At 42.3% G+C, this 17,969-nt stretch overlaps 1 protein-coding gene across 8 annotated transcripts in view; it reads left to right on the top strand.

The window, feature by feature from the left end:
• Positions 1–17,969, top strand: part of LOC126272094 (ribosome-binding protein 1) — a 576,027-nt gene that overhangs the window by 496,464 nt on the left and 61,594 nt on the right. For all 8 annotated transcript variants that reach the window (XM_049974703.1, XM_049974718.1, XM_049974735.1 and 5 more), the window contains 4 exons: positions 1,578–1,919; positions 7,403–7,637; positions 9,896–10,141; positions 10,429–10,615. In XM_049974703.1, the coding sequence (XP_049830660.1) occupies positions 1,578–1,919; positions 7,403–7,637; positions 9,896–10,141; positions 10,429–10,615 (1,010 nt within the window). The remainder of the gene's footprint in view (positions 1–1,577; positions 1,920–7,402; positions 7,638–9,895; positions 10,142–10,428; positions 10,616–17,969) is intronic.

The raw sequence follows: 17,969 nt of genomic DNA, 5'->3' as shown, positions 1-17,969 counted from the left end.
GCATAGATCCTGAGAAATCAGTACCCATAACAACCACCTCTGGCCCTAATAACGGCCTTGATACGTTTGGGCATTGAGTCAAACAGAGCTCGGATGCCGTGTACAGGTACAGCTGCCCATGTAGCTTCAACACCCTACCACAGTTCATCAAGAGTAGTGACTGGCGTATTGTGACGAGCCAGTTGCTCGGCCACCATTGACCAGACGTTTTCAGTTGGTGAGAGATCTGGAGAATGTGCTGGCCAGGGCAGCAGTCGAACATTTTCTGTATCCAGAAAGGCCCGTACAGGACCTGCTACATGAGGTCGTGCATTATCCTGCTGAAATGTAGGGTTTCGCAGGGATCGAATCAAGGGTGGAGCCACGGGTCGTAACACATCTGAAATGTAACGTCCACTGTTCAAACTGCCGTCAGTGCGAACAAGAGGTGACCGAGACGTGTAACCAATGGCACCCCATACCATCACGCCTGGTGATACGCCAGTATGGCGATGACGATACACGCTTCCAATTTGCGTTCACCGCCATGTCGCCAAACACGGATGCGACCATCATGATGCTGTAAACAGAATCTGGATTAATCGGAAAAAATGTCGTTTTGCCAATCGTGCACAAAGGTTCGTCGTTGAGTACACCATTGCAGGCGCTCCTGTCTGTGATGCAGCATCAAGGGTAACCGTAGCCATGGTCTCCCATCTGATAGTACATGCTGCTGCAAACTTCGTGTAACTGTTCGTGCAGATGGTTGTTGTCTTGCAAACGTCGCGATCTGTTGACTCAAGGATCGAGACGTGGCTGCACGATCCGTTACAGCCATGCGGATAAGGTGCCTGTCATCTCGACTGCTAGTGATGTGAGGCGGTTGGGATCCAGCACGGCGTTCCGTATTACCCTCCTGAACCCACCGATTCCATATTCTGCTAACAATCATTGGATCGCGACGAACATGAGCAGCAATGTCGCGCTACGATAAACCTCAATCGCGATAGGCTACAATCCGACCATTATCAAAGTTGAAAACGTGATGGTATGCATTTGTCCTCATTACACGAGGCATCACAACAACGTTTCACCAGGCAACGCCGGTCAACTGCTGTTGCGTATGAGAAATCGGTTGGAAACTTTCCTCATGTCAGCACGTTGTAGGTTTCGCCACCGGCTCCAGCCTTGTGTGAATGCTCTGAAAAGCTAATATTCGGTTAAATTTCGCGTCTGTAGCACATCAACTTCGTCGTGTAGCAATTTTAATGGACAGTAGTGTAACAGCTTTCGTTTCCGGGTCAGGATATCTGTTTGTAAGGTAACCACCGAATTCCCGTATATAACGGTGTTCAGAGTAGGGACACTAGCGCGCCGTGGCGACAGGCGAGATCACGAAATGATAATCTGTAGACAGCCCAACAAATTTTTGCGAATAGCAGCTTATTGGTGGAGCGCGAAGCTGCACTTCACTGGAAAAAACAGTTTGTTGATACTCGTGTTTTTAGAACGGAAACAGAGGTGTCACTGTGTTTGCTTGCGATGAAACGCTATTCGAGCTTGTAGGGGAGGTGTCTGAGCGTCCCATCGTGCTGCAGCAAAGGCAGCCCCGGCGGCGGAGCAGGATCCAGCGGCAGTGGCAGCAGCGGCGACAGCAGAGGCCGCGGCCGCGCGGCGCGCCCCGCCTCGGCCGCCTCCTCCGCCTCCAGCGGCGGCGCACACCCCCACCACCAGCGGCCGCGCCCCCAGGCCGCCTCCCGCGCGCGCGCCGCCCCTGCCGCCGGCTCGTCGGCCGCCGCAGCAGCCGCCAGGGGCTCCGGCCGCCGCGGGGGCGGCGCCGCCTCCGCCTCGGCGCGCACCACACCTGTCGCCGCCTTCGGCCGCTGCACGTCCGCCACGCCCAGCCGCAGGGACAAGGCCAACGCCGCCGCCGCCGCCAGGTAGCGCGCAGCTCTCCCCCTCTCACAGCCGGCCGCTGCTTCGCGCGTGTACTGTCTAATCAAATGGCTCAAATAGTTCTAACAAGGGAACCTCCCCATCGCACTCCCCTCAGATTTAGTTATAAGTTGGCACAGCGGATAGGTCTTGAAAAACTGAACGCAGATCAATCGAGAAAACAGGAAGAAGTTGTGTGGAACTATGAAAAAAATAAGCAAAATATACAAACTGAGTAGTCCATGGCAAGATAGGCAACATTAACGATTATATGCTCGTAATAACGCCGTGGTCCCGTGGTTAACGTGAGCAGCTGGTTCAAGTCTTCCCTCGAGTGAAAAGTTTAATTTTTTATTTTCAGACAGTTATTATCTGACAAACTTATGTTTTCATCACGTTTTTGGGAGTGACTATCACATCCACAACTAAACCTAAAACGGGCAAAGTAGAAGAATCTTTTTACCCATTCGCCAAGTGTACAAGTTAGGTGGGTCGACAACATATTCCTGTCATGTGACGCACATGCCTCCACCAGTGTCTTATAGAATATATCAGACGTGTTTATCTGTGGAGGAATCGGTTGACCTGTGACCTTGCGATCAAATGTTTTCGGTTCCCATTGGAGAGGCACTCCTTTCGTCTACAAATCGCACGGTTTTGCGGTGCGGTCGCAAAACACAGACACTAAACTTATTACAGCAAACAGAGACGTCAATGAATGAACGAACGGACAGATCATAACTTCGCGAAAATGAAAAAAGTAAACTTTTCACTCTAGGGAAGACTTTAACCGAGGACCTCTCATTCCGCAACTGCTCGTGCTAACCACTGGACCACGGCGCTCCTGAGCTCACATTATTCTTGATGTTGCCTATCTTGCGCATGGACTACTCAGTCTGTATATTTTGCTTATTTTTTTCGTAGTCCCACTCAACTTCTTCCTGTTTTCTCGATTGATCTGTGTTCAGTCTTTCATGGCTTATCCACTGTGCCAACTTATAACTAAATCTGAGGGGGGTGCGATGGGGAGGTTCCCTTGTAAGCACTATGGGACTTAACATCTGATGTCATCAGTCCCATAGACTTAGGACTACTTAAAACTAACTAACCTAAGGACATCACACACATCCAAACCCGAGGCAGGATTTGAACCTGCCAGATTGAAGCGACTAGAAACGCTCGCCTACAACGTCCGGCGCTGTCTGATCCCAAGAGCTTCTGTCCGTGTGTAAACTTCACTATGTGATCTAAAGTAGCCAGACATCTATTAGTGGATTTAATAAAGGGTCTGTTTACCCTTCACTTTTATGACAGCTCGAACTCTTCCGGGGGCACTTTCGGCGAATGTCTGTGGAGGGACAGGTGCCTATTCCTCCTGAGAGCTGAAACTGGAAAAGGTAGTGAAGTCGGACACTGAGATCTGAAGTGAAGTTGGTGTTTTAAGTTTTTCAAAACTTTTTCATTTGGTTCAGGTCACGACTCGGAGTGGGCTAGACCATTTTGGGAATGTTATTGTCCATAAACCATTGCCTCAGAGGTGCTGCTTTATGACAGGGTGCATTGTCAGGCAGATACAACCAGTCACTGTCTCCTTACTGTCCCTCCTCTGTACACTGTTCACAATGCTGTAAAACGTGTTTGTATCCTTCAGCATTTAGTGTTTTCTTAGGCACAATGTGGTGACCAAACCCTGACTATATGAAAAACACTGACATAACATAACAAACACCTCTTCTGTATTTCCCTGCTGCACTGCACAATGATTGTAGGGAACATTCTCTATTCATTTCCCAAACCCTTCTGTGGGGTTGCCAGGATGCACAGTGTGGTTCATCACCCTAAATCCTGAAACTTCCTGACAAATTAAAACTGTGTGCTTTCCGAGACTCAAACTCGAGATGTTTGCCTTTCGCGGGCAAGTGCTCTGGTAGAATTGAAGCAGTGAGGACGGGTTGTTGAGTCGTGCTTGGGTAGCTCAGTTGGTAGAGCACTTGCCTGCGAAAGGCAAAGGTTCCGAGTTCGAGTCTCGGTCCGGCACACAGTTTTAATCTGTCAGGAAGTTTCATATCGGCACACACTCCGCTGCAGAGTGAAAATCTCATTCTGCTGTCTAAATCCTGTCCAGTAGTGTCACTCTTTACACCACACCGAGCATCGGTTACCACTAACTACAGAAATGTGTGGCTTATGAGGAGATGCTCAACCATTATGTGCTGTTATTTTTAAATCCCTACGCACAGTCATTCTGCTAGCTGGACAGCTTGTAGCAGCACAGAAGTCATGAACAATTCAATTCCTTCCTCTTATTTTTGTGTTTTTTTACAACTACACAATGCAGAGCATTCCTTCTTCGTCAGTGTTTGAGGTCTGCCTGGTCTTGATTTAGCTCTAGTTGTTCCTTCACCTTTCCACTTGACAATCACATTGCTAGTGTTTGACATCTGACAACTAGTCCACATTCGAAGTCACAGAACACTCGTAACAAAACCCTTTCTTCTGGCACTGTTTCTCTACTGACAACACACTCTGCCATCTCCCTTTTAACTGGCAGATCTGTCTCTCTTGGTGTCTCTCTGTCAACTCCGCAGTGCATTAGGGTGTATGGATACTTTCAAGTGGATACTATATGTCAACAGTAGGGCACCATCAATATCTTCGTTCCACAGTAGAAATGGTAATGTTATGAGCAAGCATACCACAGAAGCAGAGTTATTAAACAAGGTTTTCCACAACTCTTTTAGTAAAAATTTCATTCAAGAGCAGCTGACAACATAAATAACTTGAAAGCAAATACCCTGTCCATAGCAAAGCATCTTAAGTCACTTAATGAATAAAATGGAAGAAATAGAGAAGGAATGGAAAAATATAGAAATTGCATGTAGGTTGTCTTTTACATAGAAGATAAAAGCAACCAGCCACTTTTTACAATGCTATTTATTTATTTATTTATTTAAATAGCGCCATTACTAGTTTTTATCCAACAGGTTCATTTTCAGATGGCTAGTTCACATTTTACATTAGCTTTCACCCTTTGGTTTCTTAACTGATGAAATTTCCATGGGGTGGTGGTGCCCTACAATCAACACAAGATGTGAGACAATGTCTTTTTAGCTATAATTGTACTTCACAATGATTCTAAGTGATGTAAACAAATTATTAAAAGAAAGATGTTTCAGTTATTTATGATGAAAAATTCATGCCATTATGTTCCAGTGCAGACTGCTTATGATCTTTCATCAGTGAAAACTGTATGATGCACTTTTTTTATGTATATGTTTTGGTTGTAGGGCACCACTCGCCCCAAGGGAATTTCATCATTTGGGAAAACAAAAGGCGAAAGCTAATGTTAAATGTGAACTAGCCGTCTGCAGATGAATGTGTCAGTTTGAAACTGGTAATGGCGCTATTTAAATAAATAAAGAGCATTGTAAAAAGTGGCTGCATGCTGTTATCTTCTATGTAGGGGTCAACCAATATTTTGTATGCAGCCACTGGCTCAAAATGTCAGTTTTTGACAAAATAACGTTAGAAATTGCAGTTAAGAAAGTAGCTGAAGAAGCCTTAGGAAAATAGAAAAAGAAGTTGTAAAGGATTTAAAAAGTTGTACATCAGAATTATATAAGATTGTAAAGAAAAGACAAGATGCTTATGTTAAGAATCTACATCAATCAATGGAGCAGAATCATCCACTTTACAAACAAGAGAGAAGTGCAGTAAATTGAGCACTGAAATGAGCTCATCAGCAATTTTGCAATATAGTTTATAAGTGTAACAAAAGGCAATAGTCAAAGAAGATCAATGATAACTTGTAAAACATTGAAAATATTCAATTAAGTGAAAAAAAGACATTGTTCTCAACCAAACAGTAAAAGAAGTTGCTCAAGTAGGAGGGGTGTTCAGAAATGATTCACAGTACTAGTTTTTTGTTCCTTATTTATTAATGAACATGAGTCAGTTTACATGGTATTACTCAATAAACTCTCCACCAACATCAGTACACTGCTATTACCTTACTGGAAACTTCATTATTGCATCATGGAACCACTATGAGGGTTTACTACATACCCTCTCGTGTCTGTGTGCAATTCTTCATTCTTGCTGAACCTCTTACCTTACAGCACAACCTTCATGTTATCAAATAAAACCTAGTCAGATGGAGTAAGATCTGGTGAATATGGTGGGTATGGCACAACAATGAACCACAGTGATGTCAAATTTGCAGTCAATCATGGCATGAGGCTGCCATTGTCATGCTGTAAGAGCACTTCCTTCAACCACTTTTACTGGCTCCTTTGCAAACAGCAAAGCAGTTTCATATAAATGGAGTGTCATGTTTCAAATTGTGGAAGCAATGTTTCTGTGAAAATACATTGTTGTAATTTTTTTAAATAAAACGGTTCATTCATGTATTTGGCACTCACACAGTCACAGTGAGGGGTTTTTGTCTGTGGTACTAGCAAGCATTTATACTGTGTTCTAGATGTATGTAATAAACCACCCAAACATGCACTAAAATTGGATGGTAGTTGTAGGTTTTAGCGACTGTAGTTCCATGTTCCCAATTAGACAGGCCTGTCAGTTTGTCAAAGAATATTTTACCTCTTTCTCTGTATATTGGGTGGTGTTGACGAAAACTTCATTCATTTTCTTCTAGTGTGATAAATGACATGTTCTAATTCCAACTGATGCGGTTGGAGCCATATGTAAATCATAAAATATCAGACATACTGTTATCATTCTGCCATGTCAAATTCATTATAGTCTCTGCAAGTGGGCAGAGGTGTAGGCTGTGGTTACTAAGTAGTGCTGGGAGGGATGGATCAGCCTCTCTGAATTTTGAATTATATTTGCCAAATTTGTGTGTTGTTGATGAGAGGGGGAAGGACAATTGGCGATTGAGTCGACACACCATGGTTTTGCACCCATTCTATTTTGCAGCTTGATAAGCATGTGTACAGGGGAGTAGGAGATAGCAGTTCTTAGAATTTCTGCATGGATTTAGAAAGCATCATTTATGTGAAGTACAGCTTCCCCTTTCCACACACAAAAACATGTGAAACATGGACCCAGACCAACAGGCAGGTTCTGTATTCCTAGATTTCCAATAATCTACAGCACGGTAGATTGGTAACAGATGTCTGAGCGTATGGAATAGGTTCTCAGATATGTGACGGGCTTGAATACTTTTTGAATAATACACCCAATACACTTTCCATGATGACAAGTGTTTCTGAGAGATGAAGGTACTGTTAGAAGTGCCATAGTGAAGTGTCATATGACTGCTCCTATACTGTGTGTATGTCAGCAATCTATCAGCTGGAATGTGCAGCAATCCAAGACACTCGATTATGATGTGTACTGGAATAAGTTACATATTCTACTTTGACACAGTGGTAAGACGGTATGTTTACATTCCGTATGTGTATAAAATTGTCCAGTTGTCTGTAGCTGTATAGTTACTTGTACTCTGATACAATACACATTACAGACGGAGTGCAACACCAACACCAGCACCTACACCGACATCTGCGACTGGCTCTGGCCCGCCATCGCTGGGTGCGACCAAGGCTGGTGGTGCACCACCTGCCACCTCACCACGAGGCCAACCGCCATCGCTGGTGGGCTCTACTGCTACGTGTACTGCAGAGGCACGTCATGTGCTTGCCACCTATGCCACCCTGCCCAGGCGCTCTCGCCGTCGCACACAGTCGCCACCTGCAAAGGTCAGCAACACCCTTTCTTGCACACTATGATTCAAACTTCTCTGAGTGATTTAAGTAAAAATGAATTTAACTAAGAATTTGGAATAAAACACCTAAACACTAGTCACCTTCATCTCAGTTATGTCTGACACCTCAAAGAGCCCTTGTAACAGCTACTGCAAGTCCTGGAGACATCAAAATAAGCCACACATGTGTGTGTTATCCAATTGTTCCGGATGTTTCCCTGACATTATGTGTTTCTAGATGAGCTGAGAGATTATCAATACAATTCAATTCAGAACCTCTTCACTGCCATCTAAACAAATATATACACTGAATGTTTTTCATGCCAAGCAGTCATAGATACTTACAGAATTTTCATCTTGGAAGACAGAGTTGATTATCTTGCCATTATTAACATGATGGACAAACAGTAAATTTACTCATACAGTTGTTCTGAAATGACCAATTTTCATACAGTGAAAACGTTCTCCAAAACTCACAGTGCCTTCTGCAGACTGCAGCATCTCTTACATACAGCGGTCACAAGACTGTTTGAGGTCTGTAAGCCAGTGTATATTAGTCACATATAAGTATGAATAGGAATGAACAATTAACAAATTTCCTGTTCTCCATTATGCTCAGTGGGGATTTCTTTTGCCCTCTGGAATCAGATATTGTTCTTGGCAGGAGTGACCAATAGTCTCTTCCATGCAACATTGCTTCAAATTTGTTCATCCAGTGCACTCCATCCTCAGTCATCATCTAGAAACAGGTTGGTGAAAAGCAGTGCTGATAAACTGCTGATCTCACATGTGACTAATAAGTTTCACAATTAAAAATTGGTACTTCCATAAACATTTACACTGTCGCATTTTAATATTATTATCTCACCCCTACTCTTTAGACAATGCAGCTTCTCGTCATCCACTTATATATTTGCTTACGTCTCTTTCTATTCCTCCATTGCACATAAGTTTGTTGCAACAACAAAAAGCAGGATGTGTTTTTACATGGCCTCATGCTGGGGATGGAAATTACTTGTGGACCAATTTCTGAAATGAAATGACATATTCTCTTCAATGCTTTCTATAGTCCGTTCATCAGTCAGTCAGTGGCATATATTTGCGGAACCTACACTGCAAGACATCTGTGTTGGCATTTCAGATTTTCTATCACAGTGCATGTTTTTGACCTGCTACCCACAGTTAGTTAATTATAACAATCTGTCTTTTTTAACATATACATTGGTTCATTCTAAGTCCCTGAACATACCCATTAATGACAAGTTCTGCAGAGTCTGATGAATGAAGTGAAGAAAGAAATTGAAATAATGAAATATAATTGGATTGCTAGCTTTTTATTTGGCATTTAGTACCATTAAAACCGTTATTAATTTGTTAGGTACATTTATCACTGTTTTATATGGCAATTTGAAGCCTTTATATTTCCACCGATGGGTTGTTCCTTTCATATCTATACCAAGACTTATTTTCTCTGTGTGGTTTACTTCCAGTCGCATTTTGACATTGTCATCATCATCATCTTCATCATCATCATCATCATCTGCAGCAGCATATGTTTTCAGTATCTTGATATGCATTATTTCAACACTTTAAAAACTTCACAAAGCATGCCTTCTCAAAGAATAAATTCATTCACACACCTCTCAAGTAATATTAACTGAGAGCAACTAGTTAAATGTTATACTGTACAAGTCTTTGTAGTGGCAAAGACACCAGCCTTTTATTGTGAGGACTGGGGCTAAGATCTCCACCTGGCCTCATTGACTTAGATTTTCTACACATATAATACTGTGATATATAACTATGCTACTAAGCTGAGGCCAAATTCATACTACAACCTTTTCGACTACACTGATTCACTGTATCTGATCATCTTTATTTCAATGAGATGCTAAACTCTTAACTACTTCTTTCTCTGGGGACCTGTTACGAATTGTTTTTGTAAGTGTTTTTGGTTCAGGATTACTTCCATTGCATTCTACCCATCTACATCTAAAGTTGATATTGTCCACATATTTATGAGCTAAAACACTTTTATATGCCCAGCTGATTAATTGTAATTTTGAGTTTGTAATCTTTGAAGCATAATACGTCTGAGCATTGCAAGGATTCTAATCTCCACTTTTTGCAAATGCATGCTGTATTGTTTCATAGTTTTATTGTGGCACTTCATTATAAAATTCAGACCAGCTCCTAATGTAAATTAAAAATATGTAGATGATGGAACTGCAAATTTTAATCGTCATCCTCCAGATCCCATCAACAGCATCTGGCCGAGCTCAGTTAGTACGAAGCCTGTCAGCCAGCCGTGAATCATCTGCAGGTGGCTCTTCACTTGTGCGAGCTGCCTCATTACGCCGTCCTCAGTCGCACACCAGCTCCACTCCCAGTCGCTCTCTGCCGCCATATCCTCGGCCACGCGTCACACGACGTGTTTTTTCCGCACCATCTGGTGTCACTACTGTGGACGCTGCTGCTCAGACTGATAGTCTTCCAAATGTGAGACATACTGATGGAATCAACACTATTTTGTGTGTGTGTGTGTGTGTGTGTGTGTGTGTGTGTGTGTGTGTGTGTGTGTGTGTGTGTGTGTGTGAGAGAGAGAGAGAGAGAGAGAGAGAGAGAGAGAGAGAGAGAGAGAGAGAGAGAGATTGATTTCACAAATTCACTCATCCTTAAATAATGGACACTCCAAATTATTATTAAAATTATATTTTCATGGTTTATTCTTTTAAATATAGTGATAAATGTGTAAACATAAAAGGAATCTAACAATGATGCTTTAGGCGGAGGAAGTTCGTCATCTAGAGGCACACATACGCTTGCTGACAGAGGGTCAAGCAATGCAACAAGCTGAGTCTGAGAGACTGACAAAGCTACTACAACACGAGCAGTCTCTGCGGGCTTCTCATGAGGAGGAACTAACTCGCACACTGAATAGAGTCCAAGCCTTGCTCGGAACTGAAAGGATTGGTAAGATACTTTACTGCTTCAGTTATGAAAACTTATTTAGATTTAGTTTGTATATCATACTACATTAAATGATTTTGTAAAAAGAAAAATTCTCTCCACAAAGCTGTAGAAATCACAGAGAGACCGAAAGGCTAGCAAGTTGTTATCTTGAGGCTGTTTAACTTCCATTATTCTCAGTGTAAATGCATTAAGTAGATCACAACTCTATAGCTTTTGGAATAATAGATTCCTTCTTCAGAGAGGAAAGAGAATGGCCTGGAAGAGTTTGGACAAGAAGGCAGGTCATTCAAGACCCCAGCTAAGAGAGACCCGTCTTGTATGAGAAGGAAGGAAGGCAGGCAAAGATGTTAGAGAGAGTAGAAAGTCAAAGATAGTACAGAAGTAAACAAAGTGTTGGCATCATTTGAGAGGTTATAGAAGGGACATACAGGGTGAGAAGTATAGATGAATTAGGATTAGCAGTGGAAGAGGAATGCCATTTACTAAGAATAATGCAAAGAAAGAACAATGAATAGAAGAAAATGAAATTAAGGAGAAAAAAGGGAGACATTAGCAAGTGGGGAGATGTGCAGGTTGTATCTTTGGGGAAGAAGAGTAATTAAATAAATAAAATGGATACCAGTTCTCATTTAATCCAAACGTGGGAGTGTAACAAATACTTCAGTGCCAGTTTATCTGTTAATCATGAAAACCTTCCACTTTCTTCTTTGCTGTTTCTACATTTGTTGAATACAAGACAATAACTGACTGTTCCCACCAATTCTTTGCCAGAATGTTGCGAATAACCTCCTTTAAATTTTAAGCATGTGTTTATACTGTTTAACCTGCCTTATCATGTGTCAATTTATTATTATATATTTAATTTTGTGTGCCAGCATTTAAAAAAAAACTTATGGCAGATTAGAACTGTGTACTGAACAGGAACTTGAACTAAGCACTATTACCTTTTGCTGACTAATGATCTATCAACTGAGTGTGCAGGCTTGGATGGCGTAGCTGGCTGAGCATTTGCCCACAAAAGTCAAAGGTTCTGGATTCAAATAGTGGTCTGATGGACAGTTTTGATACTGTAGGAAGTTTCAAATAAATTTATTCATGTACAAAACTATTCGAAATGCTGTTTTTAATTTTGCACAGAATAATTCATGGAAATAGTACATTTTGTTTAGCAGGCTGAAATCAGTTTACAATAAATAAGTCAGAGCAAAGCATCAACTAATAATTAAAAAAATTATAATTGGACTAAGTCCTAGTATATGACAGCTCTAACCACAAACATTGGCTTATCAGAAACCCCTCTTTATGGCAAGAAGTATAGACTTCATTGAAACTGTTGGGTCTTGCCCACTCGTCTCTTATAGGGTGCTTCCGGGATGTTACGTTCTCAGAATACTACACAACAATTCAAGCAAATAAAATTTGTAGCTTTATTTCTATAAAGTTAATTGACAATACTTGACTCCACTTGTATTTACAAAGGTGTCATAAATGATGGGTGACATACAACGTAAGTCCAAGTTCTTGCTATACACAATGTTCCTGCAAGTTGACACATGTCACTGATAATTGATCTGCAAGTGCCAGTCTACAGCTGTGCCTGTACTGTCCACTAATGTCCGTATACAGAGCTGATCTGAGCAGCTGAGGCTGGCAGGAGTGGTGCTTATATTCACATCTCACAGAGGTGATCATGGTGTGGCACAATCCTAATCAGTGCATCATTGTCTAACGTTGTTTCACCACCTTATCTGGTCTTCTGTTCTTTGTTTTTGTTCTGGCGCTTGTGATCATGCCAGAACATTCCTCCCTCCCAACGCAACAGACCATTGTCATGTGTGGAGTGCGACCATGGCAGTTGATGCAGAAGTGTGGGCAGATGTTTAGGATGGGTGGTAGGGACAGAGCATCAAGTGACATACTGAGTGCACTATCCAAAAATTACCCCGAGCAATTAAACAGAGAACCGACTCTTGGAGATAACATCTTGGACCTACTGATAACAAACAGACCTGAACTTTTTGACTCTGTAAGTGCAGAACAGGGAATCAGTGATCATAAGGCCATTGCAGCATCCCTGAATATGGAAGTTAATAGGAATATAACACTATCATGTTGGTTTTGGAAACCCAGATTCTACTCTGTAGGAATGAACATGGATTCCGGAAACAGCGATCGTGTGAGACCCAACTCGCTATATTTGTTCACGAGACCCAGAAAATTTTAGATACAGGCTCCCAGGTAGATGCCACTTTCCTTGACTTCCAGAAGGCGTTCGATACAGTTCCACACTGTCGCCTGATACACAAAGTAAGAACCTATGGAATATCAGACCAGCTGTGTGACTGGATTGAAGACTTTTTAGCAAACAGAACACAGCATGTTGTTATCAATGGAGAGACGTCTACAGGTGTTAAAGTAACCTCTGGCGTGACACAGGGGAGTGTTATGGGACCATTGCTTTTCACAATATATATTAATGACCTAGTAGATAGTGTCGGAAGTTCCATATGGCTTTTTGCGGATGATCCTGTAGTATACAGAGAAGCTGCAGCATTAGAAAATTTCTGCGAAATGCAGGAAGATCTGCACCGGATAGGCACTTGGTGCAGGGAGTGGCAACTGACCCTTAACACAGACAGATGTAATGTACTGCGAATACATAGAAAGAAGGATCCTTTATTGTATGATTATATGATAGCGGAACAAACACTGGTAGCAGTTACTTTTGTAAAATATCTGGGAGTATGCTTGCGGAATGATTTGAAGTGGAATGATCATATAAAATTAATTGTTGGTAAGGTGGGTACCAGGTTGAGATTCATTGGGAGAGTCCTTAGAAAATGTAGTCCATTAACAAAGGAGGTGGCTTACAAAACACTTGTTCGATCTATACTTGAGTATTGCTCATCAGTGTGGGATCCGTACCAGATTGGGTTGACGAAGGAGATAGAGAAGATCCAAAGAAGAGTGGTGCATTTCGTCACAGGGTTATTTGGTAGCCGTGATAGCGTTATGGAGATGTTTAGCAAACTCAAGTGGCAGACTCTGCAAGAGAGGCGCTCTGCATTGCGGTGTAGCTTGCTTGCCAGGTTTTGAGAGGGTGTGCTTCTGGATGAGGTATCGAATATATTGCTTCCCCCTACTTATACCTCCTGAGGAGATCACGAATGTAAAATTAGAGAGATTCGAGCGCGCGCAGAGTCTTTCAGACAGCCGTTCTTCCCGCGAACCATACGGGACTGGAACAGAAAAGTAAGGTAATGACAGTGGCACGTAAAGTGCCCTCCACCACACACCATTGGGTGGCTTGCGGAGTATAAGTGTAGATGTAGATGTAGAACATTGGGCTGGAAGCTGTGTGTGCAGGGGACGTCAAGCTTCCAGCCGTACCCTGCCATCTGGTCTATGCTCTGACGGAAATGTCCTCCAGAAAACAACCAGAAGGGTGCGCGTCCACCTCCTGCTACCATGAACCGGATGAAGAAGGCAGTGATTGCTGCAGAGTGGTTGGGTCCAGCTTTATCAGTAGGCTGAGAGGAGGTGGAGGAAGTGAAGGCTCAGTCTGCATGAGGTCATCACGCAGTGTTGTAGTGACACCCTCTGGCAGCTGCTGTGGCCATGCTGTCCTCTGGATCCACAAATCTGTGGGAAGAGAGACTGAAAGATCATTGTGTACATGACAGAAACGAAGTTGATTTTGATGGCAGTGCTGGAAGTCATTTGGACCTGAAAGATGATATTGGCAAGCGCCAAGTTGACGGATGATCTCACCTCCTGCCCATCATATGCTGCTGCTAAAAAACCCTGTAAAAGACAATATCATGCGGCACGAAGTGATACTTCACCCTTCCTTCAGTGCTGGATACTGAGGAGGGTGGAGCAGTGTCCGATGGCAGATGGCAGATGGCAGTGGCCGTGAAGCAATTCCACCAGTGATGGTCCCTCTCATGGGTGTGAATTATATGAGGCGAGAAAGAGTTGCAATGATTGATCCCTGGTGTGTGTGGAGTGGAGTTTGACCATCTGCTGCTGGAATGTTCTGACAAAATGTTCTGCTTTGCCATTTGTAGATGGAATGGTGCACTAGTTGCCTAGTAAACCTTCTAGGCAAAAAATCGATGATAATACCTGAATTGTGCTACGTGATGTGATTGAGTTCATTGGCACAGCAAAAGGAAAGTTGCTATAAGATTCAACAACTATCAACCAGCGAGTGTTCCAAAAAGGTCCTGCAAAGTCTATGTGTATACATTGCCATGGTGATTGTGACTTCGACCAAGCATAGAATTTTTGTGATGGAGCAGACTAATTTTTTGCACATGCGTGACACTGTGACGTCATCTGTTCTATTTGGGCATCCATACCCTGCCAAGTACAGTGTCGACATGCTAACTGTTTCATATGAACAATCCCCCAGTGTACTTGGTGGAGTAACTGCAACATTTATTTTTGCAAAGTTTTAGACATCAAGAGCCGTGACAGGGTACTGTTATTCTGGATAAGAATCACATCTTTCTGTACGGCGAGGCTATGCTGACATGCAAAGTATCGGCACGCTACAGGCCAAGATGTGCAAATGAAGTTGAGCAAAATTTTCAGATCTGGATCAGTTTCCATGGTCTGTGAATTTTCCTACAGTTTAGCAGAAAGGATTGAAGCAATTCAGAATCCTGAGCATCAGTGTGACAACAAGATGCAGTAAAGGTGTCAAAGTCTGTGCCAGGGTCAATCGGAAGATGTGAAAACATGTCAGCATTACCATGTTGAGCTGCCGGACAATACACAATCTCATACTGATATTGAGGCAACAACAAAGGACATCTTTGCAATTGATGGGCAGTTTGTACAGGAACTGGTTTTGTAGGATTAAACAAGGACTGCAAATGCTTGTGATCCGTTACTAATTAGAATATTGTGCCATACAAATAGTGCTGGAATTTGGTGACACCATACACAATAGCCAAGGTCTCTCTTTTTCAATTTGTGAATAGTTACACTGAGCTTTGGACAACACTTCTCATGCAGAAGCAATAGTTCTGTCTTTATCACCAATTCTGTGTGAAAGCACTGCACTGATTCCATAAGAGGAAACGTCAACTTCCAATATAACTGGTTTAGGATCAAAGTGAACTAAGCCTTGCTCACTTAGTAATGCATCTTTAAGTTTTTGAAAAGCTACTTGGCACTCGTCTGTCCAAATGAAGGAGACAGGTCTGGGGAGCAAAACCAGTGGACTTACCCATTGACTGCCTGACATGGGTGCAAATAACTCTGCTATCTTGCAATTCTTTAAGTTTAGCCACAACTTTGTCCTGTAATGCAATGGGAACAGTTCTGGCCTGGTAAAATTTCGGCTGAGCATTGTCTTTCAGGATAATATGTGCAACAAAATTGTTAGCTTTGCCTAAATCTTCAGAAAAGAGTTCTGGGAATTCTTTTAGCAACCTAGCTACACTGTTTTTTGCATTGAATACTGACACTGACAACACATTGTCCTGAGTGTTAAAGCCAAACATGTCAAAAGAATGAAGACCAAATACGTTCTCACACTCACATGATTGTATGATTGTAGCACTGTAAAAGTCACTGTTCTGCGTATGCAAGTAATACATGGCAGGCAAAGTACATTTCCGAGAATGGTAATGTCTTGTCCATTATAAGCTGTTAGTTGCATGCTGGTTTTAGACAGTTGTGGGGAGCCTAACAGTTCATATGTGTGATGATTAAACAATGTGACAGAGGCACCCGTGACCAAATGAAATTTCTCATGTTTTCCACAAATAAGTTAATCAACAAAGAGTTTGTTTGATGGGCGTATCACTGAAGAAACTGCACACTTGCTAGGTTTGCTAGTGCCTGTTGCAGACTTGAAATATACTGCATTAATGACATGGGCCTTGTAATTAGATTTTTGTGAGTGGGCCAAATTTTTATGCTTGTTCCGTTGCAAACATACAGATTGTACATGTCCTTTCCTACCACAAGTGGAACAATGAGCTTGTCGGGAAGGGCAGTCTTGGCATTTGTGTTCTGAATAATTTTTAGAGCAAGACTTAATTCTATTCACCTGCGTAGTCACCTGTTAAGCAAACTGCTTATGCGGCATGGAAGGTTGTTTACTCAGTGTGGCTAGCGCATGCCACCGGTGCGGAATGGGACATTCACAGACGAGGGACTCTACCCAGAAAATAGCTGGCTGCTCAAATGTATGAGGCATGAGGGCACTGGGATCTTACTGATCTAATATTAGCACTACCTGCAGAAATGATGGATCGAACTTTTTCAAAATCTGTTCTCTGATTTTGACATCAGGCACATTGTACACAATCACATCATGTAACACAACATATGAATGTTAAGCACCGCAAGCACATTTAAATTTGCATTTCCTTGTCATACCCTGCAAATCTGTTACCCATTCATGATAGGTTTGTTCTGATCATTCTTTGCAATTAAAGAATAGATATTTTGCTGCTACCACGTTCACTTGTTGGTCATAAGAGTTAGTTAGGGACTGTATTATTTGGTTGTAAGGCAGCTCACTTGTAGTGGCATTAGGAAAGAGGTTTTGAATTAATCTGAACACTGTGCTTCCTACCATGGGTAGTAGATATGGAATTTTCACAGTGCCTGGGATGTAGTGGGCAATGACGTGGGTGTCAAACTGAGACAACCACTCTGGTCATTCCTCATCTTGTTCCCTAAGCTGTTGAAAAGGTGGTATAGCAGCTGTAGTAGGCAGTGCTTGTTCCATTGGGCATGTAGCATTGGTGAGTAGCTGCTGCACCATGCTGAGTAGTGCTGATACTTGCTGCGTCATAACCTGAAACATCTGCATTAGCTGTGTGGCATCTAATGCTTGCGGTGTTGGTGCTTGAGCTGAGGGTGAGACAGGTGTTATGGTCATGTTGGGAGACACAAATGTAACAAATAAATAAGGCAAGCAATCTAAATAATGACAAAATCAAAGAAATTTTCTCCAATGCACACCTGAAAAGATGAATCAGCATATACAACAAAGAACTGTTAAAGCAATAAGTGTCCCTGCAAAGTAAAGACAAGAAAGAATTAAGGCACATGCACAAAATACACGAAATTTTGTGGTCATCAAGAAGGCACAGATGTTGGTGGATACTCATCACCAGTTGTTGGGTCTTACCCACTTGTCTCGTATAGGGTGCCTAAGGGATGCTGTGTTCTCAGAATGCCATATAACAATTCTGGCAAATAACATTAGCAGTTTTATTTCTATAAAGCAAATTGACAATACTTAACTTGTATTTACTAAGGTGTCACAAATGATGGGCTACATACAATGTAAGTCCAAGTTCTTCCTATACACAATATTCCTGCT

Source organism: Schistocerca gregaria, chromosome 1 (assembly GCF_023897955.1).
Source record: "Schistocerca gregaria isolate iqSchGreg1 chromosome 1, iqSchGreg1.2, whole genome shotgun sequence".
In the NCBI taxonomy this organism is placed as follows: Eukaryota; Metazoa; Arthropoda; class Insecta; order Orthoptera; family Acrididae; genus Schistocerca; species Schistocerca gregaria.
Note: the sequence above shows the minus strand (reverse complement) of the source record. Positions and strands in the feature narration are given on the sequence as shown.